General features: G+C 43.9%; 1 protein-coding gene across 1 annotated transcript in view; it reads left to right on the top strand.

The window, feature by feature from the left end:
• LOC137560758 (ceramide kinase-like) overlaps window positions 1-24,289 on the top strand; it is a 72,327-nt gene extending 48,038 nt beyond the window's left edge. Inside the window, exons 7-11 of the mRNA XM_068271907.1 lie at window positions 2,196-2,341; window positions 16,008-16,082; window positions 18,954-19,106; window positions 23,800-23,905; window positions 24,187-24,289. Of these exons, the coding sequence (XP_068128008.1) occupies window positions 2,196-2,341; window positions 16,008-16,082; window positions 18,954-19,106; window positions 23,800-23,905; window positions 24,187-24,289 (583 nt within the window). The remainder of the gene's footprint in view (window positions 1-2,195; window positions 2,342-16,007; window positions 16,083-18,953; window positions 19,107-23,799; window positions 23,906-24,186) is intronic.
• The last annotated feature ends 1,253 nt before the right edge of the window (window positions 24,290-25,542 follow it).

Raw genomic sequence — 25,542 nt, 5'->3', positions numbered from 1 at the left:
TCATTTATACATAATTATTGTAAAAGTTGAGCACTTTTTTTATTACATTATTTTCACTGGAGTTGCTCTTTAAAATCTGCAGGTGTTTGCTGTCAAAAAGATGCATGCTGGGAAAGAACTTTCCATACAGAATTTTTCTCTTACAATGCATTATGACGCTTCCGCTAGATGTAATCATGTGAAAGTAAGGCTTTTTAGCTTCAAGAGAAGGATTACTTTTCCAGTACTACAGTATTCATTTTGTTATGGGGGGGGGGGAAGCTATTCACATGTGATGTATTATGTACCGTATTTGTCGCCGTATAAGACGCACTTTTTCTCCCCCAAAAATAGGGAGAAAAAGTCCCTGCGTCTTATACGGCAAAGGCAGGGAATCCCCAACTTAATAACGCCCGCCGATACGAACCGCGACCCACCGCCATGTTGGGGGATTCCCTGCCTTTCTGTGCCTGCCTGCCTTCCTCCCTCTCGAGTCTCCTGGCCCCCCCGGATGGAGTGTTAATAGCGGCGGCAACTTACCTTTGGCAGGCTCCCGCGCTGATCCTAGATCATTGCGCTGCCCCCTGCTAGCCTCCTCTGCCTCCCCCCTGTGTATCTGCCCCCCCCAGGTGTAGGAATAAGTATCGGCAGCTTACCTCCGCAGAGCCCCCGCGATAACTGCAGACATCCGTCTTCCAGGCACTTCTTGCTTTAGTGACCGGCTTTGAACTGCGCGTCATCAGTTCAAGCGGGTCTCTAGAGCGAGAAGTGCCTGGAAAACGGATGTCTGCAGTCATCGCGGGCGCACTGCGGAGATAAGCTGCCGATACTTTATTCCTTCACCCGGGGGGGCAGATACACAGGGGGGAGGCAGAGGAGGCTAGCGGGGGGCGGCGCAATGATCTAGGATCAGCGCGGGAGCCTGCCAAAGGTAAGTTGCTGCTGCTATTAACACTCCAATCTGGAGGGCAGGAGACTCGGGCAGGTGGGAGGAAGGCAGGGGGGCAAATGGGGGCACTGGAGCACACATGAGGGGGCACAGAAAAAAACATGGGTGCACATCAGGACACATGGGGGGGGCACAGGAGCACACATGGGGAGCACAGAAGGACACATGGGGGGCACAGGAGGACACATGGGGGGCACAGGAGGACACATGAGGACACATGGGGGGCACAGGAGGACACACAGGAGGACACACATGGGGCACATGACACACAGAAGGACATGTACAAGACGCTCCTGGAATATGGACGCACCAGGTTTAGTATTTTCTTTTTTCCCTGGTTTCTGCCCTCTAAACCTGGGTGCGTCTTATATTCCGGAGCGTCTTATACGGCGCGAAATACGGGTATGTTGTCTCCCTAGTAAAAAGTAAAGCCTCTAAATTCATATCCATGAAGTGATCCTTAAAGAGTAACTGTTAGCCCCAAAAATGAAATTTAAATCTCTATTGCAATATTTTATTTACTATTTAAGTGAGCCAAAAAGGCAATGCAGAAGTTAAAAATCAATCTATTTTTTTACTATGTAGCCTTTTCTCCAAGCTCCGGACGCAAAGCCGCATATCAGATACTGATGAGCATGCAGAGCTCCTATGTCTGCCCGACCCCCCTCTCCCCCCCAGGACCAGGTGCCGATATATTCTCACCCCAAACAGCTGACCGCTCTGACACGGAGAGAGAGCGGGAGCACTTCCAGCACCGCCACCGCAGAGCAGCCGCCGCCGAGTCACATGTGAGAGAGATGTACGGCGGCGGCTGCTCTGCGGTGGCGGCGCTGGAAGTGCTCCCGCTCTCTCTCCGTGTCAGAGCGGTCAGCTGTTTGGGGGGAGAATATATCGGCACCTGGTCCTGGGGGGGAGAGGGGGGTCGGGCAGACATAGGCATGCTCATCAGTATCTGATATGCGGCTTTGCGTCTGGAGCTTGGGGAAAAGGCTACATAGTAAAAAAAAAAATAGATTGATTTTTAACTTCTGCATTGCCTTTTTGGCTCACTTAAATAGTAAATAAAACATTGCAATAGAGATTTAAATTTCATTTTTGGGGCTAACAGTTACTCTTTAATAGAAAGTTGCTGTGTTCAAAATTTAAAATCCTTTGTCTCCTGTTTGGAGTGATGCCAAGTATGTGGTTAATGGCCGATGCAATTTTTTTTCTTCACAATATAACAGCTGTAAAACTCTTATTATATCTGATCTTTTTATCACTGCAGCGTTGTTTGTGTTGGTGGCGATGGAATGTTCAGTGAAGTGCTTCATGGCCTTATAGGCAGAGTGCAGAAAGATTCTGATGTTGATCATAACAATCCTAAAGTTCCATTATCTCGATGCAATATGAGGATTGGCATTATTCCTGCTGGTAAGTTAGTTAATTATGCTCATTCTGACCTCATATTCTTCTGCTTCGCTTGCAGTTTTGTAGCATAGACTTTTCTGCTCAGTGATGCAGCTTGTTTTAATACTCCATACATGACCCTGCAGTGCAAAAAGCTATTTTAACTGCAGCTTCGCATAACCCTATCTAAATAATTAGGTATTCTGGAGCATGCTAATATCAGTGAGGATTAAACCGCGTGCATACACACTCTATTAGGTTTCTGCTTGCAAACAGGGTCATGTGTCATATCTCTTACATATTTAAGTCAAGCTTTCTCTGTATTCATTACAGCTGTTAATGCTTAAAAGCATTTATATTATCAATTGGTAATAGTTTTCTAATGTTTACTCAGATGGTATTATGCAAAACAGTGACCCAAATAAAATTCTATACAGTGTTAAGTGACTTGATACTGCTTGCCTCTTAATTATAGGTGTTTAAGTTATTCAAACAGGTCATACAGATTTCAATTTGTAGAAGAAAAGTGTTTTTACTGCAGAAACCCTCATACGGTTATTTCTCTGCATTTGCTTATGATGAATTACAGAACAAACTACATTTAGTGCTACAAACACAATTTTAAAAGGCTTTTATTGATGATTAGGCAGCAGGATAGGCATGTACTTTCTTTGTCTCAATGGCCTCGATTCATAAAAAGCAGTGCGATAAAAATCTTGTCGCGAAAATACCGCACTCGGTATTCTCCCGATCTGTGTGCTCATTCATAAAGATTTCCTCAGCTGCCTTTGAAGGTCGGTAAATTACCACAGCCCATTGAGCGGTAGAGTAGAGCAGTGTGGCGATTCACTCTTTTGCCCTGCACAAATGACTCCACAAATGACTCAGATGACTCGCACAGACTTTCCCTGCCTGCTCAAATGACTCACACAGATGGCTCTCTGGCTCTCTCCACAGATGACTCAAACAGACTTCGGCTCTCTGCACTTTGCATTCATCAGAGGTGTCGGTAACTTGTTAACGCCTCACCAGAGATGTCGGTAACTATCATCAGTCTTACCGCTTGTTGAAGGCTTTATGAATTGACATTTGCTGACAATTTACTGACATGTGTTGGCGGTAACTACAGCCAAGTCGGTAATTTATCTCCCTGGTCGGTAATGTCAGCTTTTCATGCGGTAACAGCCTTTATGAATTGACACATTTCTAAGTGGTCAGGAAAGTCTGCTGTTTTCAGCATTACCGCATGAGGTAATGCTTTATGAATCGAGGCCAATGTCTCAACCCCCCAGAAAATCAGGGTTGATTTATTTAAAGAGAACCCAAGGTGGGTTCTAAGAATCCAATTAGCACACAGAGGCTGGGTCTGCATACAATGACCAGCCTCTGTTGCTATACGGTTTCCCCCTAGCCCCCCTCTGCGCTCTGCTGTCCCCCATAAATCAATCGCTGTGCTGGCGACACGCAGAGTGTCGCCAGCCGGCTGATTACATGTGAAGTTTCAGTCTGCCGCTCCCCCGCCTCCTCCATAGCGCCAGTCTCTGCCCGCGTCCCTTCCCTCCAATCAGCGGGGAGGGAAGGGATGCGGGCGGGGACCGGTGCTATGAAGGAGGCGGGGGAGCAGCAGACTGCCACTTCACATGTAAACAGCAGTTGCCAGCACGGTGATTGATTTCTGGGGCTTAGCAGAGCACAGGGGGGAGACGGTATAGCAACAAAGGCTGGGTATTATATGCAGACTCAGCCTCTGTATGCTAATTGGATTCTTAGAACCCACCTCGGCTTCCCTTTAAAGGGGAACTAAAGAGAGAGGTATATGGAGGCTGCCATATTTATTTCCTTTTAAGCAATACCAGTTGCCTGGCAGCCCTGCTGATCCTCTGCCTCTAATATTATTAGCCATAGCCCCTGAACAAGCATGCAGCAGATCAGGTGTTTCAGACTTTAAAGTCAGATCTGACAAGACTAGCTGCATGCTTGTTTCTGGTGTTATTCAGATACTACTGCAGAGAAATAGACCAGCAGGGCTGCCAGGCAACTGGTATTGATTAAAAGGAAATAAACATGGCAGCCTCCGTACACCTCTTACTTCAGTTCCCCTTTAAAATCGGGTAGTTAAAGGACAACTGAAGTGAGACGTATATGGAGGCTGCTGTATTTATTTCCTTTTAAACAATACCAGTTGCCTGGCAGCCCTGCTGATCTACTTGGCTGCAGTAGTGTCTGAATAACACCAGAACAAAGCATGCAGCTTACCCTGTCAGATCTGACAATGTCAGAAACGCCTGATCTGCTGCATGCTTGTTCAGGATCTGTGGCTAAAAGTATTAGAGGTAGAGGATCAGCAGGACAGCCAGGCAACCGGTATCGCTTAAAAGCAAATACATATGGCAGCCTCCCTCTCACTTCAGGAGTCCTTAAAAGAAAACCCAAGGTGTTCGTATTTTTTTTGGGGGGGTGGCAGATGGGACACAGGGGCATGTTCTCTGCCTCACGGCATGCCTCTGTGTCCCCACACCTCTGCTCTCGCCCCCCCGCGCCAGGCTATAGCTCCCCGAGATTAGCAACAAAATGTGTCGCTATCTCGAAGGTAAACATGAGAGAGGGATTCCCTGTTCAAAATGCACACCAGGGGTGTTGCTGCAGGGTTTCCAGAGCATTCTTAGGGCAGCTCTCTCTCCCTGGCCGCGCCCCCTGCCGCTCCCCCGCTTCCATGCACACAGAATGAATCTCTCATTCCAGCGTTGTGACCCAGAGAAACGCTTAAAGAGAACCCGAGGTGGGTTTGAAGAATATTATCTGCATACAGAGGCTGGATCTGCCTATACAGCCCAGCCTCTGTTGCTATCCCAAACCCCCCTAAGGTCCCCCTGCACTCTGCAATCCCTCATAAATCACAGCCACGCTGCTGACAAACAGCTTGTCAGAGCTGGCTGTGTTTATCTCTATAGTGTCAGTCTGCTGCTCTCCCCGCCTCCTGCAGAACTCCGGTCCCCGCCTGCATCCCTTCCCTCCCTGCTGATTGGAGGGAAGGGATGGGGGCGGGGACCGGAGCTATGCAGGAGGCGGGGGAGCAGCTGAGACTGACACTACAGATGTAAACACAGCCTCACAACACGGCTGTGATTTATGAGGGATTGCAGAGTGCAGGGGGACCTTAGTGGGGTTTGGGATAGCAACAGAGGCTGGGCTGTATAGGCAGATCCAGCCTCTGTATGCAGATAACATTCTTTAAACACACCTCGGGTTCTCTTTAAGTGGGCCATTGCAGCCCACAGAAGCGGCGGTTTTGGAGGCTACCTGATCCGCTCAGCCCCCGGATCAGGTAGCCTAGTTGTTTTTTTTTTTTCTTTTTTCATTCATGACCCCACCTCGGGCTCATGAATGATCGCATTACTTCGGTCTGTGATAACTTTATAAAGAGGGACCCTACGAGGCCCTGAGACGATCATCTGTTGAGGGAAATTGTATGTATATGTGCAGCATGGAACAATAACCTTATTGGTCCTAATTACAAGTGTGCCGAGCCTCTTTACTTTCTAGGTTGCTTTGAAATCTCAACAATATTTTTTTTTTTTTATGGTGTGTGGAAAGCTAAGCTTTAGTAATGCAACCTTCTCTGGCACTTGGCAAGATAGTGTGTTAAATTAATAAAGGGCTCAAAATGTACAAATGTCCCTACCTATTTTTTATGTGACGTGGGTCCAAGCTTTAAGACACACCAAAATGTATTTTACAACTCTGGTAAAATGATACTGCATGTGCCCCATTTAGTAACAAAACTGGTGGTGCACTCTCCACAACTACACTGGACAAATATCTGTCCAGTTGTCTTTAAGTGGTTAATGTTGATAAATGTAAAGCCTTGCACCTTGAACATACTAATGGTAAATTACCATATAAAATAAATGGCATACAGTTGGGAACATCAGACTTGGAGAAGGACTTAGGAATACTGGTAGATAACAAGTTAGGTAATTGTACACAATGCCAATCAGTGCTAGCTAAAGCAAATAAATTTCTGGGATGCAGAAAGTGTGAAATATATTGAGATGCTAGTATACTACACCCTCTTTATAAATCACTTGTGAGGCCACATCTGGAGTATGGGATACAGTTTTGAGCACCACACTATAGAAAGGACATTGACCTTCTAGAACAGGTACAAAGATGGGCAACTGAATTAATCAGAAGGAGGGGAGAGCTAACTTACCAAGAAAGGTTGGACAAACTAGGCTTATTTAGCTTGGGGGAAAAAAGGCGACCTGAGAGGTGACCTGATAACCATGTTTAAATACATCAGAGGGCAATACAAATGCTTGGCAGATGAGCTTTTTGTCTCTAGAGTTGTACAATGGACAGGGGTACATGATCTGCATATGGAGGAAAAAAGTTTTTGCCATCTATTTACAAAGGTGTCCTTCACAGTGAGAGTGGTTAAAATATGGAACATCTTACCTCAGGAAGTAGTTAAGGCAAACTTCTATTTCTACATTTAATGAGAGCTTGGATGCTTTCCTTGTATTGAAGGGCACCCACGGCTATAATTATTAGGTAATTCCTGGAAGAGTTGATCCAGGAATTTATCTGACATCTGAAGTCAGGAAGGAATTTTTCCCTTTTAAAGGAAACCTAAATCGAACGGGGGAAAAAAAAGTTTCTCTTACTGCAGCCGTCTTGTGCCCGCGCCGTCACTTGACAATCCTCTGGTCTCCCAAGCTAAGCTAAGTTTCGTTTTCAACCGACTGGCCAGTTGATTGCACTGGCCGCACGCGTCCTCAATCAAACTCCCGTCGCTGGGAGTGGCCTGCTCAGTACGAGATTTCCGAGTACTGTGCCTGTGCAGGACACTCCCGGCGACAGGTAGGTGCATGATTGAGGATGCGAGCGTCCAGGGCAATGCAGGCTCAGTGGCCATACCCCTCCCGGTTCGGTTTAGGTTCAATTTAAGGCTAAATGGCCAAGGCCTTGTAAGGTTTTTCACGTTCCCTGGATCGGCTGAGATGTATGCAGGTTCAGGGTGGTGTTTTTTTATTTGTTTGTTTTTTTTCTTCTTATTTTTATTTCCTGCTTGGACTTGATGGACGGATGTCTTTTTTCAACCAAACTATGTAACTTTAAGTATTTCTGAGATGTTATGAAAGAAAGTGAAACGTAAGCAGGCTTATTGAGAAACTTCCTTTTTATCAACTAAACAGACGTGCACAAAACCATTTGCAGCAGTCCCAATGGCAGCTAAAGTTTGGAACAAGTACAGGATGGAACATGCATGTTATTTTGCTCCACTCTAGAAAAGGGGTTACTAAAAGACAAATGGAAAAGGCAGAGAGCACTCCCATGTAAGCACTGTATGTATTATTACCATGTCCCACAACTGTCCTTGTAAGGCTGAGCTGCTATGTATCAGTCTGCCCTCCTGCTAGTGCATTCTTTCCAATCCACGTTCTCTTGCATAATGAGTATTTACATTCGCAAGAGTTCTAGCAGTAAGCTGGCAGAAGTTATGCTGTGGACTCCTATTTACATGCAGCCCAGCATCTGTTTCACATGAGCGACTTCATGTATTCATCTTGTATAATTGTTTTGGGATGCATACAGCCTTCATATGGGAGCATTCTCTGCGGTTTTCACTTTCATGTTTACTTCCACCAACCAGTATATTATACACTAGCCGTTTTCATAATGAACACTAGGGGACTGGCACACACCGTTCACAGATGCGCCACGCCCTTAAAGGGACTCCGAGCAGTGCAGAAACTGTGGAAAGATGCATATCATTTTAAAGCTCTCTTTCTCCTCTTTCCAAGGATATATAAACCGCCACCCTACGCCTTTTAGTTTTCGCTATTTTCGCGTATGAAATTGCCATGGCCGCGATTTCAATCGCAAAAATAGAGAAAACTAAAAGGAGTAGGGCGACGATTTAGGTGTCGCCAGAAAGAGGAGAAAGAGAGCTTTAAAATGATATCCATCTTTCCATAGTTAGTTTTATTACACAGGACGACACTTTCCCCAGTGTCAGCAGCTCCATTCAGCAGAATAGACCTGCTGACTTTAGGAAAAAGTCGCCCTGTGTAATACAATGTAACTATGGAAAGATGGATATCATTTTAAAGCTCTCTTTCTGGTGACACCTAAATCGTCACCCTACGCCTTTTCGTTTTCTCTATTTTCGCGATTGAAATCGCGGCCGCCTCAATTTCAATCGCGAAAATAGCGAAAACTAAAAGGCGTAGGGCAGCGGTTTATATATAATTGGAAAGAGGAGAAAGAGAGCTTTAAAATGATATGCATCTTTCCATAGTTTCTGCACTGCTCGGAGTCCCTTTAACCCCATGCACGGACGTGACTCCCAGCACACGCCCGTCCACACATGCGTGTCCATGACTGCTCCCGAAGCACACCTGCGTGCCATGCATGCGCTCCAGGCAGCTCGAATGGACATAGGAGGATGGAACGACGGGGATTATGATATAGGATTTTTTTTTTTTAAAAAAAGACCAGGTACGCTTATATACATGCTTTAACATTGCATATATAGATCCACTGCAATAGGTGTGAATCAAGGGCAGGCAGGTTGAGGGATTTAAATTAAAAATGCTCTGTAAAGTCACGGCAACTACACCACAGCATCAACCTCAGGTTGCGGCCTACTTATGGTATAGAAGCAGGGGCTTTAATTGGGGTCCACGGACCACCTGCATGAGGGTTCTGGTGCGGTAATTGGCGTGACTTTGTAGTGTGCTTTGGAGGGAGCAATCGCCGTTGGTGGAGGAGGTACTCGCTCTGCCCTGAGATTGTGGGGAGGGAGCTTTCATACACAGCTGATGCAGCTTTTTTGACTGCTGAAACTGCCAAAAGTGCTGTAGTGTGTGCGCCTCCACCACTCTGTTCTTCAGCATAGGATACAGCTGTTGGCTTTCTCCAGTAGCCTCATTCATACAGCTCCTCTGCTAGCAATTAAACCCAGCACAGTGACCGCCTTACAGCGGATAGTGGTCCCAAGCTGGTTAAACATTTTTTTTACACATGAAACAATCTGTAAGATCATTTTGGATGACCAATTACACTGATTGCCTTGCAAACACACTGTTTGGCTCCCAGTTGGGCAGCATTGCACTGTGGAGCAGGGAGAGAGTAGAATGAGTGAGAAGGAGCTGCTAGCACCTGCGGTGGTTGATAATGACGATATGGTGTGCACTTCCAGCACGTTTAACCATAAATGATTACTCAGAAGATATCTAGGGACTGTATGAAAAAAGCCACCCAAAATTATATTGGATGACCACTTTAGGTGGCCTAAGTTGCAAGTGTGTATGGGCTTTTATTCATATATATGTCTAAAACCATGAAAGTGGGCATAGTTCTGCTTTAAAGGGGAACTGAAGAGAGAGGTATATGGAGGCTGTCATGTTTATTTCCTTTTAATCAATACCAGTTGCCTGGCAGCCCTGTTGGTCTATTTCTCTGCAGTAGTATCTGATTAAAACCAGAAACAAGCATGGAGCTAGTCTTGTCAGATCAGACTTATAAGTCTGAACCACTGAAACACCTGATCTGCTGCATGCTTGTTCAGGGGCTATGGCTAATAGTATTAGAGGCAGAGGATCAGCAGGGCTGCCAGGCAACTGGTATTGTCTAAAAGGAAATAAACATGACAGCCTCCATATACCTCTTCAGTTCCCCTTTAAGTTGGACTGCTCATCCTTGAATGATGAAATGTTCTCTTTTGTGCATTGCTTTATTCTTATCAGTGTTCTTTGAAGCAGTAACATAGCTATCCCTTATTAGTCAGGCCCCCACCCTTTCCAACACAGCACAATTTCTTTCCTGAGGACTTGACTTATTGCAACAAACTCAAAATATAATAAATACCTCTGAAATCCTACTTCTCTGTAAGGCAGAGGTTTTATTAGTAATATGTCAAAGACTGAGATTTATCTGATGTGTTGACTTGAGCGTATAGTTCTATTGAAGCCCCATTTTTTTGCCTAAGAGCTGCAAAGACTAATCCTTTCTTGAGACGCATATGCCCTTGGAATTACATTAAACTTTTTTATGTGGGCAGTGATAGAAATAGGGCTGCTGCTGCACAAAGTTTTGATCCATTGCAGCTTTTACTACAAGCTTAGTAAAAGTGGATTTAACATACAGTAGCTTGAGCTGGGCAGTCTTCCAGTTCATCTTTGCAGAAAAGGGGGAATAAATGAGTCACCAATTTTCTGACCCCCCCCCCCCCCCCCCCCTTAACAAAATCACTGTCTGTTTTAAAACCGTAAAACCTAAACTTACATTTACTTTTGCCATGACGATATTGACTATTGCTCTGAGTAATTTTTATGTATAGTTTTGTTTTCACTTGAAATCATTTCTTTGTAATCCTTTTTGTATAGTGGTTGGGAGGTAAAATGTGACCTGTAAAATATATTTTATACTTTTATAGTAACTAGCAGATTGGTGCCCATTAGGCAGGGTGAACATCGGAAGACCCTAGACTGTAGCAAAATCTGCTAGCAGATTGGTGTATGTTGGGCACAGTAAAAGTCTAGGGTAAGTATGGGGTGTAGGAATGTGTACAGTGCAGGGATGTGCAATGTGGGCAGTGTTCTCCCCAACACATATTAGCCAGGCGCACCACCTGGGTAAAAGTGGCCGTCAACCTGCGTAAAATTTGGGCGCCTGGGTGGCATAATTAGCCAGTCATCCAGCCACCCGAGACGTTTTAATATACGTGTGCGTGCACTGCTGTTAGGTCCTGGGTAGCTGAAGGCTCTCTTTTGCTTTCTCTCCAATCAGCTAGTCAGCATGTTTACCCATTGGTGCCTCCCTCCAACCAGTATAAACAGAGGCAGCCGAGTGCTCTCCTCACCACTCCCCGCCCCTCACAACAGCCAGTAGCAGCCGCAGCTGTTACACCAGGGAGGAGAGATCATCCTTGCTCTTCATGCAGAACGCACGGGAAGAGTGCACAGCAGGGGAAAATGACAGTCACAGCTCCGTCACTTATACAATGTTAAATAAAAGAATAGAGCCCTCTGAGTGTCAACAATAAAAGCTGGCACCTGCCCTCCTAGCCAGGACAGGCCTCACCTGATGAATAATGGCTGTCTAGAAGGATCACCCAAAGAGGACTTTGTCCCTCTTACACTGGGGACTAGGCTTGTGATTGTTCCAGCCGCATAATAAAATGATTATCATTTTATATCTCCTTTATGCACAATAAAGTGCTTTTGTAATGTACCCTATTGTTCCTGTAATATATTACTACCCATCTTGCAGCAGCGCTACGCTCCAGCACTTTGTGCGATGACCTCTTTCAGTGACCACAGCATAGCCACCCCTCCTCCCTTGCATAGTACGGAGTGAGAGAGCAGCGTCACGCGCACACTGCCTTTGATGATTTACGCTGACCCCAGTCACCTATCACCACTGTCAGCTGACTGCTTCCACGTGCTGATGACCCGGATGCGGATGGATCGATCGCAAGGCTAGTCCCCGGCGTAAGAGGGACAAAGTCCTTTTTGGCTGATCCTTCTAGATGGCCCCCATACATCAGGTGAGACCTGTCCTGGCTAGGAGGGTGGCTGCCAGCTTTTATTGTTAACACTCAGAGCGCTCTATTCTTTTATTTAACAGTGTTGCCTGGGATATCTTTAGAGCTGCCTGACTCCAGGATTGCCTAATCGCGCCATAGGGGGATTTTTCCTCACTCCCACATTGCTGCCAGTCACCTATACAAGTCACTCCAGCACACTCCGTACCAAGTACACACCATGCAATTTTCCCTTCGGAATTTCCAGCTTACTTTGTGCACTCAAAATCCTTTTCTTTAACAAAAGAAGATAGGACATGCTAAAAATTATGAAATGATGGGCAATATTCCATTGATCTGAGGTTAAAATTGTATGGTGTACACCAGCTTAAGCGTTAAAGTGTACCAGAGACAAGTAAAAACAAAAAATGTATACATACCTGGAGCTTCCTTGTAACGTTCTGCCCACCAGCCACCGGAACAGCGCACTGCACATGCACTGGCTGGCGGAAATGACGGGACCCGTTACCGAAGATGCAGAAGGCCAAAGACGGCGGCGTGGGAGCGATCAGGCCGGAGGGGGCTGGAGGAAGTCCCAGATATGTATACCTATTTTTTTTTTTTTTGTCTTTACTCGTCTGAGTCCGTTTTAAGGATCTTGTTCTAGTGAATAAGCTACAGTGTATAGGTGCATAAACCATAGGTGGGCTGCAGGGGTACATTTTTTTTTCTGCTGTTCCCCCCTCCCCCCCCCAGCCTGGCAGACCATGCAGAGTGGCAGGGTGCCCTTGCATATTTACCTCTTCCCGGATGTTGGATCAGCTCCCCTCTTCTTCCACTGACTCTCCTCTTCTTCTGCGTGACTGCTGTAATGCCAACACCTCCTTCTGGTTATCTCACATGAAAACGCGGACAGGGCTGCTAAAACTTTAAGCACATATGCTTCACTAATTGTGAACGTTCTTACAGGCTGGCAAGAAATCTGGTTTGCTTCCTTTCTCTCACACAATGTAGTAATACTCTTGAAATAAGGGAGACCTCTATTGCAAAAGGGCGATAAGTGTGGGCACGACGCTGACTGTAAACTGCCCTTTGCTTCATTTCAGCATAGTTTCTTTACGCAGTGGCAAGCAGCACTCTCAACAGGCAGTTTCTTGAAACCGAGGCCTTCTACTCCCTGTTCCAGATACTATATACTGTAAAGTCACCTGTTTTGCCCCAAAACATAGGGTTTTTAAACCCTGCTACAAAGCGCACACTACTTGTAGTAGGATAAAAAGAAATATAGGCAAAACTGAATAATTCAAACTATAATAGTATTTGTTCTATAATTCTTTTATAAATGTATCTTCAAGAAGGTATTTGCATAATTGTAGTTTAAGGGTTACTATTTATGAGTAAGCATCAAAGTTCTCACTAGTTGTTGTAGCACCACCCGAGAAAGGTGGGGGACTCTGTCAATCCTCTGTAGGGGAAATACCTGGGGACACAATCAAACATGTCTGCTGGTCTCAGCAGAACAGTCCCAGAGTCCAGGTGTTTTCCCAACCCACTTACACCCCCTAAACAATAACGCACGCAAGCGCATATACGGTCACTGTCGTAGGCACGTGATCACAGTACATACCTATGATATCCGCTTCTGAGCAATACAGCACAGCTGAGCGTGGGCACCTCGTGCACAGGCAATGGCCAGTATGTTTTTCGGACTTCATGAAATATGAAAACATTCTGTGCAAAAAACAGATAAAATCAGTTAGAACAATATAAAGGTGGAACTGCAATGGAACAAACATGTTATGCTTACCTAAAGTTAACTCCAGAGTAATTCCAGAGGCTCGAAGTTAACTCCAGGGCTCAAGTGTAACTTTATAGATCAGGTGGGATGTGAACAGTAATCTAAATCCATACATGTCACTTGTATCACATCACCCTATGAAGTAATTGGAGAAAGAACACACATGGTGCCCGACACTGTTAAATAATGTAACATCAGTGTGTCCACTCCACTTAGGGGAAGCTAATCCCATCCCCTCATGGGTCACACTCACCAGATAACTTCTTTCTCAAATGCGTATCAGCCCTCCAAACCCTGGGCATCAAGGCAGCAATAGGATCTAAGACTCAATATACTGCTTCCAATAGTGTAAATACCTTTAATAAAATTACTAAAACAAGCAGTAATATGCTTACATTACTGATGGTGAGAACAGGCACATCACATAGGTAGCAGGTGGTCTGACCGGCCAGCATGTCTCTTAAGGATGAAACCAGCCCCACCACTTTCCTTCCTGGTTAAAAAAGTGTCCAGTGTTTTAAAAAAAAAATGTTTCATATGGCAAAGAGGCCTTTACTTTAGTTTTCCAATCTGCCAAGGAGGGACATATGGGGATAGCCATCTGTAGGCAATACACTGCTTGGCTGAAAAGAGGGATTCGATAAGAAAGGCCTTATCAAACTTCAATAAGCCTTTCTATGTAACTTTAAGAATGCACAACTACTACATGTCTAGAACAGTGGTAAGGCACATATTATCATTTGACAATGAAGAAAAAATGGCATCCCCTCACCCCCCACTGTACCCCGCGTGTCAGTACACCGTCGATTAAAAGGTATTTCTATTTTTTTCAACTGTGTCTCCATTTTTTTCTTCATTGTCAATTGCTCAAGTGTATGCTCTGGAGAGCACGTTGATTATGGAGTACGCAATCCGGTGAATCCAGTGCCCACCCACCCACATCTGGTGCCAGTCTGTCTCTCCCTTATACAAGCACATATTATCATGCAAGAAGGCAACCACTTGCTTCCAGAAGTCTTCCACAGATGGGCACTTCCAGATTAAATGCAAAAATGAGGGGCTAAGTAGTTGTAACTCAAGACAGCAAGAGGATGCGGTAGAGGAGAATTTGGCTAGCTGTGAGGGGCTTAGGTAACTTTGGAATAGAGTGTAGAGTTGAATCAGCCTCTCTCTGAGAGAGGGAGATACCCCTTCTACATTCAGAAAACAATTTTCCCAGTCCCCCTCATCTATTTGTACACCAAGATAAGTCCACTTGCACGTGAGTTCTTGACTTGCTGTATGGACTGGTGTTCCATAAATAAAGAGGAAGTGTCAAGGTAATTTGAATTTACGGTAGTCCCCAGGTTACGAACGCCCAACTTACGAACGACCCACCGATACGAACGCCCGCCAACCCACCACGATGACGTCACACAGCCCGGGGACTACCTCTTGTACCAACTTTCCTAATGCAGAGTATGCGCAGCGGAAGGCACAACAAGTCTCACCTGCTTCCAGGGCGGCTCCGGGCCAATCAGCGGCATCCTCTCACCCCTCAATGTTCCTCCTGGCGGCTTCACTAGCGTTGCGTAATGACGCAATCAGAAGGAGCCGCGGGGTCTCCTTCTGATTGCGTCATTACGCGACGCTAGTTAATCCGCCGGGAGGAACATTGAGGGGTGAGAGGACGCCGCTGATTGGCCCGGAGCCGCCCTGGAAGCAGGTGAGACTTGTTTCGCCTTCCGCTGCGCATACTCTGCATTAGGGGGCACGAGAGACAGAGGGGGACACTGGAAGCACAAGGGACAGAGATAGCACTGCGTCCCGACTTAAAAACGGATTCAGGTTAAGAACAAGCCTACAGTCCCTATCTCGTTCGTTAACCGGAGAACTACCTGTACATGCTTCAATTTATCCTCCTACTTCAACACACAAGGACAGAAGTTGGAGCAAAGCATTTCATTCGTTTGTGCTGTTCCAGTCAGGTATAAAATTGTAAATACTCAAGTATAGAAGAGATGGTTCCTTAGTATACTAGAGATAGATGCTTAAGCTATTCAAAGACAGTCTCATGGGTGAGAGTACAAGTAGATGCTGCAGCGCAAACATTCTGTTTCTTTTTATGTGCTAGGGGGAAGGGTGGTAGAAGAGAATGGGGGGGGGGGGGCTTAGCAGCTGAGCAGACAGGGTAGATTTCTAATTTTAGTCATGATTTGTATGTTCATTAAGCACTTTGGAGAGCTTATTCCCTTAGGGCAGTCAAACCCTGCCTGCATGGTGACAGTCTCCTTGTGTGTTTGGACAACTTTACATTTATTTTAGCTTGTATAGAGATAACATTGCACATATGTGTGTTATTTTTTCTTCTTTGTTTTTAGGATCTACAGACTGTGTGTGCTTTGCTACTGTGGGCATCAGTGATCCAGTAACTTCTGCTTTGCACATTGTATTAGGTATGTAATACAGAGTTCTCTTTGCAGTTTGTGCTTTTAAAGCAAACCCAAAGGGATTTCAAATCTCGAAGAGAAATAGATCCTCCAATTGTTATGTATTTTAAGATGCCCCTGCCCTTTTCCTGACTCATATAAGTTTCTTCCTGTTTCAACAGTGCCCCAGGCATAGTGTTCTTCTAACTTTGTGCACTGTTCACCTCCGCTAAGAATTGAGCAACTGTACAACGTCCCCTGATCCTGTGTTGACTTGGCTGAGTGCTAGCCAAAGGCATTGTTCTCTCCCTTGCTCTTTCATGTACCACATGTCCTGCGAACATCTATTGCCTTGCCCACCACCCATTGTTAATTTCAAGTGCTCTTGCACGCAGGCCATCGCAGGTTACAAACAACCTTCCTCTCAGCATTCTGCTGGCTGCATCGGTTTTTCCGATGGTGGTGATGCCACAGCCAATTCATTGTAAAATATCTATTCATGTTTTCTTGTAGTCCAGCTACTTTGACAGTATCAGTTTGTGCTTCATATTATTTTTGACAGGGACGTAGCAATACTCACTCAACTGCAGTATTAGCTGTCTATTAGTCCTGTGCTCATAATTACTTCTATAGATACTTTGAATAGTGATTATCATTGTTCCCAAACTGTTCCCAATCCCCTTCTTGCACCTCTGACACTGTAGTTGCCATTGCCAGGTTTTGTAAAATGATCATATTTAACGAAAAATGAGAGCACACAATTTGAAAAACATCATTCATAGTCAACTATTCCTCTATTCATGTTTGTTTGTTTTCTATTTTTTTATTTTGTTTACGCAAAAATGAAAACTGTTAGTGACTTTTGTTCTATACAGGTAATCTCCGACTTACAAACGACCCACCGATATGAACTACATGGATTCTGTGTTTCCATGGGAACAAGTCGAATTTTTTTTTTTTTTAAAGATTTAGAAAAATTCAAAATAAAAATGGCTTTTAAACTTTTATAAGCAGGTACAGAGGTCAGAGGTGACACAGAGGGGGACACTGGAGGCACAGAGGAGGTACAGGGGACAGAGATGGCACAAGGTTCTGACTTAAAGAGAACCCGAGGTGTGTTTAAAGAATGTTATCTGCATACAGAGGCTGGATCTGCCTATACAGCCCAGACTCTGTTGCTATCCCAAACCCCACTAAGGTCCCCCTGGACTCTGCAATCCCTCATAAATCACAGCCGTGCTGTGAGGCTGTGTTTACATCTGTAGTGTCAGTCTCAGCTGCTCCCCCGCCTCCTGCATAGCTCCGGTCCCTGCCCCCGTCCCTTCCCTCCAATTAGCAGGGAGGGAAGGGATGCAGGCGGGGACTGGAGTTCTGCAGGAGGCGGGGAGAGCAGCAGACTGACACTATAGAGATAAACACAGCCAGCTCTGACAAGCTGTTTGTCAGCAGTGTGGCTGTGATTTATGAGGGATTGCAGAGTGCAGGGGGACCTTAGGGGGGTTTGGGATAGCAACAGAGGCTGGGCTGTATAGGCAGATCCAGCCTCTGTATGCAGATAATAATCTTCAAACCCACCTCGGGTTCTCTTTAAGAACAGATTCATTTTAAGAACGAACCCACAGTTCCTATCTCGTTCGTTAACCGGGGACTACCTGTAAATGAAGTTATTTAAAAGATTGAGTGTTTAACGTCATTTGGTAATCTGTGTTTGGTTGCCTATCTGTCGTTTTCACCTGTGTTGACAATGCAGTGATCGCCTGCACAAGTTTTTGGCTCTTGGATTGACTCCTTGCTCTGATTAGAGTGATTTGATAGTGAATTAAGTATACAGGCATCCTTACTGGGCCAAATATATATCTGTCAGGGCTCCCTCACCCATCAGCATTGGACATGGTGCTTTGTGAGGATTAGAGTATTTGCCACACTATATTGCAACTGCACGCAATGCTCTGCATGGTCCTCCTGGAGGCTACCACGAGTGTAGCTCGGGGTTACTGCTTTGAGCTGCAGTTTTCCACCCCAAGTCTAGCTTGTGGTTACCGCTAAGGTTAGAGGATACAGTTACTGTGTACCGACCCTTAGAAGCCATGTCTTGGTCGGGAGTGCCAGCGCTGCCTGGCAATGCACGTCCTTGATTGCACGCCCCCAGCTGGGGGCACTCTGTGCATGCGCAGTATGTAGTTATGCATTCTGCATATATCTTAAGCAGGCAACAGCAGAACTATTTTTCTTACTCATCCGTTGAAGGACCACATCACAATTTTTATTTTATTTTTTTTTCAATTTAAAATACATCTTTACACATACATATAAGAAGTGTATTTCTCCCAGATTAAAATGCACGTATACTTTCTCTTGTGTTGCTGTCACTTACAATTGGCAGTAAAAATGACAGGTTTTCGACTGGTTCTTTTCCCCATAGACGATTCTCAGTATCCCCTTTATTCTTTACAAAAGCGCGTGTGCACGGTTTTACATTTTTCACATTAGTGGTCCTTTTAAATTAACGTTTGCAGATTCCTTTTTACGTGTTTATTATTTTTATCTCCAGTATTCATGTACTCTTAAGTTAATAAAGAAAAACTTTTTCTATACTTTTTGTCTGTACTTTATCATGTGACTGCTAGTTCCAAAGCATAGATCACAGAACAGAAGATACATTTGGCTGGTACCAGTATTCAGTTACTCAGCACCAGATTTCGTCATATATGTCACAACATTTGGAACATACTGACAGTGTATACCTATAGCTGCAAGGTTTCAGGGAAATATAATTAAACAATGACACAGCTGCTCAATATGTCACGACTGTGGAGCATGCTTGACATAAGAAATTCTGTAATTATTACATGGATGGCCACATCTTTTCCTCGCTTTACTGTTTTGTTTTCTGTATAGGTGATTCTCAGCCTTTGGATGTCAGTTCAGTTCACCACAAAAAAACATTTCTAAAGTACTCTGTTTCGTTATTGGGGTATGGTTTCTATGGTGATGTCTTAAAAGGCAGTGAAAAGAATCGTTGGTTGGGCCCTGCCAGATATGACTTTTCAGGTAAAGTAACACAAGATCTTAAATTATTCCCATTACTGTGTTTTGTCATTTTGAGTTGTTCTGTTATGCTTTTTATTTTACATTATATGAACCGTTTGCTTCAGGGAAGAAATCCTAGTTGAAAAGTATATTTCTCCGTTTTACAGCTTCTGTCCCTACAGTCATTGGGCAGAGATTGGACACTGCAGACTTATAACACTGTACATATATAATAGAAACTGAAAATGATTGCCAAAGGATGAATGCAATTCTGATTTAGCATTTTATGTTCCTTAATCTGGGTAAAGAATGTGTCATTTCTGCTGATAAAATTTTAATCATTTATCATTGGAAGTAATTGCGATCTGTATCCACTTACCATTTATCACATCTTCCTCTTTATAAAGTGTTGTTTTGAAAGTGATGTCCCAGTAGGAAAATTAAAAATAAATTTACAATAAAGTCATCTAAGCTGTGAATAGCAATTAAAAATTTAAATGTACCGTAATTTGTGGGTTTAGGGTTTCTTTAGCTGTGCAACAATGATCCATCATTTCACAGTACTAAATCTCTTTGATGCTACAACATTCATAAATGTAATTATGGAAATCGTATTTATGGTTTTTCTCTAGGTTTTGTGTATGTGTACTTGACAATAATATAAATCACAGCAATTTTGTTCCGTAAAGTTATATTTAATCTTGCATCAAAAATGAATTGAAACCCAAATTTCAGCTTTCCCTTGTGAATGCTATTTTTGGTTTATGTAATTATGCTATCTCTTCATCATTAAACTTAGGATTTCATCGGTCATTGATATAGTTGAGGAGAGGCTGTGTTTCCTCTGACAATGATTACATAGTTGTGTTATAGGGTCAGTACTATCAATCAACGCTCCATAGATTGATCATGACCTCATTAGGAGACATTCACTCTGTTTTCATGGTCTTTTTGTCTGGTATGTGTTGTGCTTCTCCCTTTCTCTTGGTAGAAGTGGCATTACAGGGATAGATTGTCATGCCTTTAGAACTTGTAAAGCCAGTGTGTTATGACTTAAAAGATAGAGTATCTTCTAAACTATCATGCACTGTATAACCCTGGAAAAAATAAAGGAAATATACTTTTGTTCTTGTTCTTGGGAATAAAAATAAAAGTCAATGCTAAGCAGAAAAGATTGCACCTTGTGATATAGGTGCAGTGATTAATATTCCCTTTCTTGTGTACTGATGCCATATAGACTTTAAAGCGGACCTGAACTCAAGAATGCCCTCTCTGCTCTAAAAGATACGCAACGGCATAATAACCTTTAAAGAGAATCTGTACTCTAAAATTCTTACAATAAAAAGCATACCATTCTTTTCATTATTTTCTCCTGGGCCCCTCTTTGCTGTTTCTGCCACTCCCTGCTGAGATCCTGGCTTGTAATTGCCAGTTTTAGGCAGTGTTTACAAACAAAAAACATGGCTGCTAACCAGCATGTGACAGGCTCAGAGAAGCTCAGTCTGTGACTCAGAGCCTGCAGGGGGCGTGGAGAGGGTGTGCATAACTTCTATCACAGCAGAGCAACACATTCCTGCCTGAGCCGACAAAGCCGGCAAAGGAAAGAAGATTAGATTTGTTAACAGAGATAATACAGCCACTGTGCAACTAGGAAAGGCTGCAGTCAGACAGACCACATTAGAACAGGTATAGGAACTTATAGGATAGAAGAAATAAGGCTGAACATTTTGTTACAGAGTCTCTTTAAACAAAAAACCTGTCTTTGTTACAGCTGATTCAAATCCTAAAATGCATCTGCACTGTTTCTACTTCCTGGTTCATGGAAGCAGGCATATTGTTAAAGAGAATCTGTAACGTCAAAACGTCCCCTGGGGTACTCACCTCGGGTGGGGGAAGCCTCAGGATCCTAATGAGGCTTCCCACGCCGTCCTCTGTCCCTCAGGGGTCTCGCTGCACCCCTCCGTACAGCGGTGACGTCAATATTTACCTTCCCGCCTCCTGTGCAGGTGCTCTGACGGCTGTCGGCTCCGAAGTAGGCGGAAATACCCGATCGCCGTCGGGTCCGCTCTACTGCGCAGGCGCAAGTCTCCGGCGCCTGCGCAGTAGAGCGGACCCGACTGAGATCGGGTATTTCCGTCTACTTCGGAGCTGAAAGCAGCCACAGCGCCCCCGATGGAGCCTGCAAAGGTAAATATTGAATTGACAGTCGGGTCTGTCGGCGGCTGTTCGGAGGGCCGCAGCAAGACCCCCGTGGAACAGAGGACGGCATGGGAAGCCTCATTAGGATCCCGAGGCTTCCCCCACCCGAGGTGAGTACCCCCCAGAGAATATTTTTGATGTTAGTGTCTCTTTAACCTCCTGTACTTTCAAATGATCTTATCTGACATGGCAGTCATGTGACACAAGGGAGTAAACAAATTAGGAGGAATTAAACAGGCTAAACTCTAAGTGCATACAGGGTGCATTTCTCTGTTTTCCTTCTGTCCAATGCAATAGGTGAGGTCCACTTAAAACTATTATTATATCTACACTCTACTGACTAAGTTGTGTTGTATACTTTTATATGCCCTGTGCCAATGTGAACAAACTACAATAAAAACCAAGTTTCATCTCAGCACTGTGGAGCTTTGAGCTGCAAAAATGATAGTGTCTAGTTTTCCAATGTTCCCATGCCCCATTTTCCGGTCATAGCCTTTTTTGTCTCCTTTTAGTTTTAATGCAGAGAATTAGCTGTGCATTCCCACCCAGCTTTGCTTGAAGCAGGTATTCATTTTTTTTTCTACTCCAGACATTTGTCTGGATCATAGCTACATAGTTTGGATGTGATACTTTTGTATCCTCAGCATTAGTGTACTTATACATTGCTTAAAATGACTTAAAATAGAGCCATGCACATAGGCTTTACTGCACCTACCGTGACCCAGAGTTTTGTTATGGTTCGCCTGTTGTGCCTCCCGCTCTCTCTCTCTCTCTCTCTCTCTCTCTCTCTCTCTCTCTCTCTATATATATATATATATATATATATATATATATATATATATATATATATATATATATATATATATATATATATATATATATATATATATATATATATATATATATATATATATATATATATATATATATATATATATATATGCTTGTTGGTGCCCTTTGACCCAGACATACTGCGCTGGACATGCTGCGCATGTACAGCATGTCCCATTGGGCTGCCTGTGACTGAGCTCGCCAGTGGAGTGCGCACATGCTGGTTACGTCCTCGTGCTGGCGTGCACACGTACAGTATACTAGTTCCCGGTGAGCACGGTCACAGGCAGCCCAAAAGTGCATACTACGCATGTGCAGTGCATTATGTCCGTGTCAAAGGGCACCGACTATGCCGACCAGGAAATAAGGAACGGAGGCACAGCGGGCAAACCATAGAACGGCGTAGGCCACGAGAGCTATGGTAAGCCTATGCGCACCTCCCCACACACACGCGTGGCGTCATTTTTAGATTTAAATTAGTGCTAAGGTATTCTTTAAAGAGAATCTGTATTGTTAAAATCGCACAAAAGTAAACATACCAGTGCGTTAGGGGACATCTCCTATTACCCTCTGTCACAATTTTGCCGCTCCTCGCCGCATTAAAAGTGGTTAAAAACTGTTTTAAAAAGTTGGTTTATAAACAAACAAAATGGCCACCAAAACAGGAAGTAGATTGATGTACAGTATGTCCACACATAGAAAATACATCCATACACAAGCAGGCTGTATACAGCCTTCCTTTTGAATCTCAAGAGATCATTTGTGTGTTTCTTTCCCCCTGCAGCTATCTTCCACTGAAGTGTCAGGCTGTTTCTTCCTGCAGAGTGCAGACAGCTCTGCCTGTATGTAATTCCTCTGTATCTGAAAGCCCAGCTAGCTCAGAGGAGGATTTATCCAGCTTGTAAAAGATAAGAGAGAAGAGAGAAGCTGCTCTAATCTAAATAATACACAGGCAGTGTGCAGAGAGGGGCCTGGATGGGGGAGATGCATCACAGAACCACAACACTGAAGAACTTGGCAGCCTTCCAGACACAGGCCTGACAAGTCTGACAAGAGAGATAAGTTGATTTATTACAGAGATGGTGATAGTAGAACGTGCTTTAGTAAGCCAGAACACATTAGAATAGCTTTTGGAACTTGTAGGATGATAAAAAACAGGATGCAATTTTTGTTACGGAGTCTCTTTAAGGCAGTGTTCCCCAACCCTGTCTTCCAGGCCCACCAACAGTGTGTGTTTTGTGGAAATCCACAGAGTTAATCAGTTCTACAGAGGCACTAATTACTTCACATGTGTATGTTTGTGGTTTTCTGCAAAGCCTGCACTGTTGGTGGGCCTTGAGGATAGGGTTGGGGAACTCTGCTTTAAGTAAGAGGCATGTCCCTCACAGTATGCTCAGTCAAAGATGTCACTGTTTGCCTATACTGATCTAGCATGCTGGTCCCTGTTTGCAATGTGCACAACTTCTTAACTGTGAACCTCTCATGCTTATCCAAATTTCATCACGTACTCTAATCCTGATTACTAGACTAGTCAGGAGACAATTATATAATAGTAGCCATGACAGCTGAAAGTATATTGAAATATTGATTGGTGCCACATTTTTATACATTTACCCATAAGCACAAGTAAGATTTTTAAGGCCATTGTTCATAATATAATTTGTTTTTATATTATAATTATTAGGCTTCAAGACATTTCTCTCTCATCGTTATTACGAAGGAACTGTGTCTTTCCAGCTAGCGGAATGGGCAGTGGGATCTCCAAGAGATAACCTTTCCTGCACATCAGGGTATGTTGCGTTACTGAGAAATGGACTTATCACAACTATTTGCAGTAGTTTACAGTGAACACAATTCACATGGCTGTCCCGTAGTCAAGGTCATAATAAGTACCACATAAAAGGGCATATGATTTGAGTTTCTATGAGGAAACTGATGCTCCTAAAAGGAAGCCCACTCCAGCACAGGAAGAACATCCATATGATTTCACTGATAAACTGTCGATTTTCACAATGTGAAGATTATTGCTAATTTTTGTCTTGAGACTTTTTTGTTTATTTTATTGTTGCAGGTGCTACATTTGCAGGCAAAGTAGCAAGAAGCTGGAGGAGCATCAAAAAGCATTGGTCTGTGGGTTAGAACCTAATGGTGAGGCCATTTTAATGAAAACATAATAGCTATCTCACTGTGGCCAGAATTATTTTAATAATTGAGTGAAGTTAGAAACGGGCTGCTGGCACAATTGTTAACCATTGTTTGTGCAAACGCTGTGATGAATTGCACTGTTCCACATTGCCTCTTGTTTAGCTGGACGCCACATGTAATGTCCAGGGTCAGGTAGCTGCAGCACTTCAGTGTCCCTCTGCGAAGGTCAAAACACAACGTAAAAATCAAACAATGGCAAGCGCTACCAGAAGTTGAAAAATGCTTTTCTGCTCACTTGCAGAAAAGCATCTGAAGCGAGATGTTGGGCAGCCGTCTGAACCAGTCCTCAATATTACATTTGACCTCTTGCTTCTCTCCCAGAAAACTTAGTTGGTGTTTCTACATGTGATACATTGAAAAAATGTGTCCAGGTAGATTGCAGTCAGTTCTGTGGGACATGCTAAGGAGTACATGAACATTTGGACATGTCTATTTTAACACCTTTTATGGCCCTACAGACAGGCATAGAGTAGTAGTTTCTTTTTTAAATAATTTTGGTGCTTGTGTAAAACCAGTCAGTTTCCTTGAATCAATCTTAGCTGATACTTTTGTACTATATTTAAGTGTAATTCCATTCACAGGAGTGGTACAGTAGTTTTTATTAGTAGTTTATTTTATCCTGAGATTATAATCCGCATAGTGCTTTGTGAGTTTTCTCTGTTCACTATAGAGCCCTGCCCATGATTCATTTCCCACACTCTGGGTAAACCTGCCCATAGAGGGTGGGAAACGCATCCTGGGTGGGACTTCTTTCAATTGGTCAACTGACATCACACACTGCTCTATATTCCACTTGGCCTTTTCCTAGTCACAGCAGAATCAGGGACACTCTACCTGGTTATTTATTTTAACTATGTTCTTAAATGAGCATTTTGAGTATTATTTATTGTATTTATAACGCAGTGCTGGAGTAGCTTTCAAAAAAAGTTCATTATATGTTGCTATTGGATATTTTCCTGGTTTTACGGCCTTTATTGGAGGAAGAATATCTTTGAATGGTAATCTTAAAACCTCCAATCAGATCCCTCCTGTCATCCAGAGATACACCTCAATAGACAAAATAACATATAGTGCAATACTGCTTCCAATATTAAAGTATTAGCACCCTTAGTGTAACCTCATTCACCTTCAGAGCAGTGTACAAGACAAGAGGAGGTTAGGCCCACCACCTCCTAGCTCAGGAACTCTTCCTCCTCCCCCACCCCATACTTCCTGCTCACCA

Source organism: Hyperolius riggenbachi, chromosome 3, assembly GCF_040937935.1.
Source record: "Hyperolius riggenbachi isolate aHypRig1 chromosome 3, aHypRig1.pri, whole genome shotgun sequence".
Taxonomy (NCBI): Eukaryota; Metazoa; Chordata; class Amphibia; order Anura; family Hyperoliidae; genus Hyperolius; species Hyperolius riggenbachi.
The sequence above is the reverse complement of the archived record's forward strand: the minus strand, read 5'-3'. Positions and strand labels throughout refer to the sequence as shown.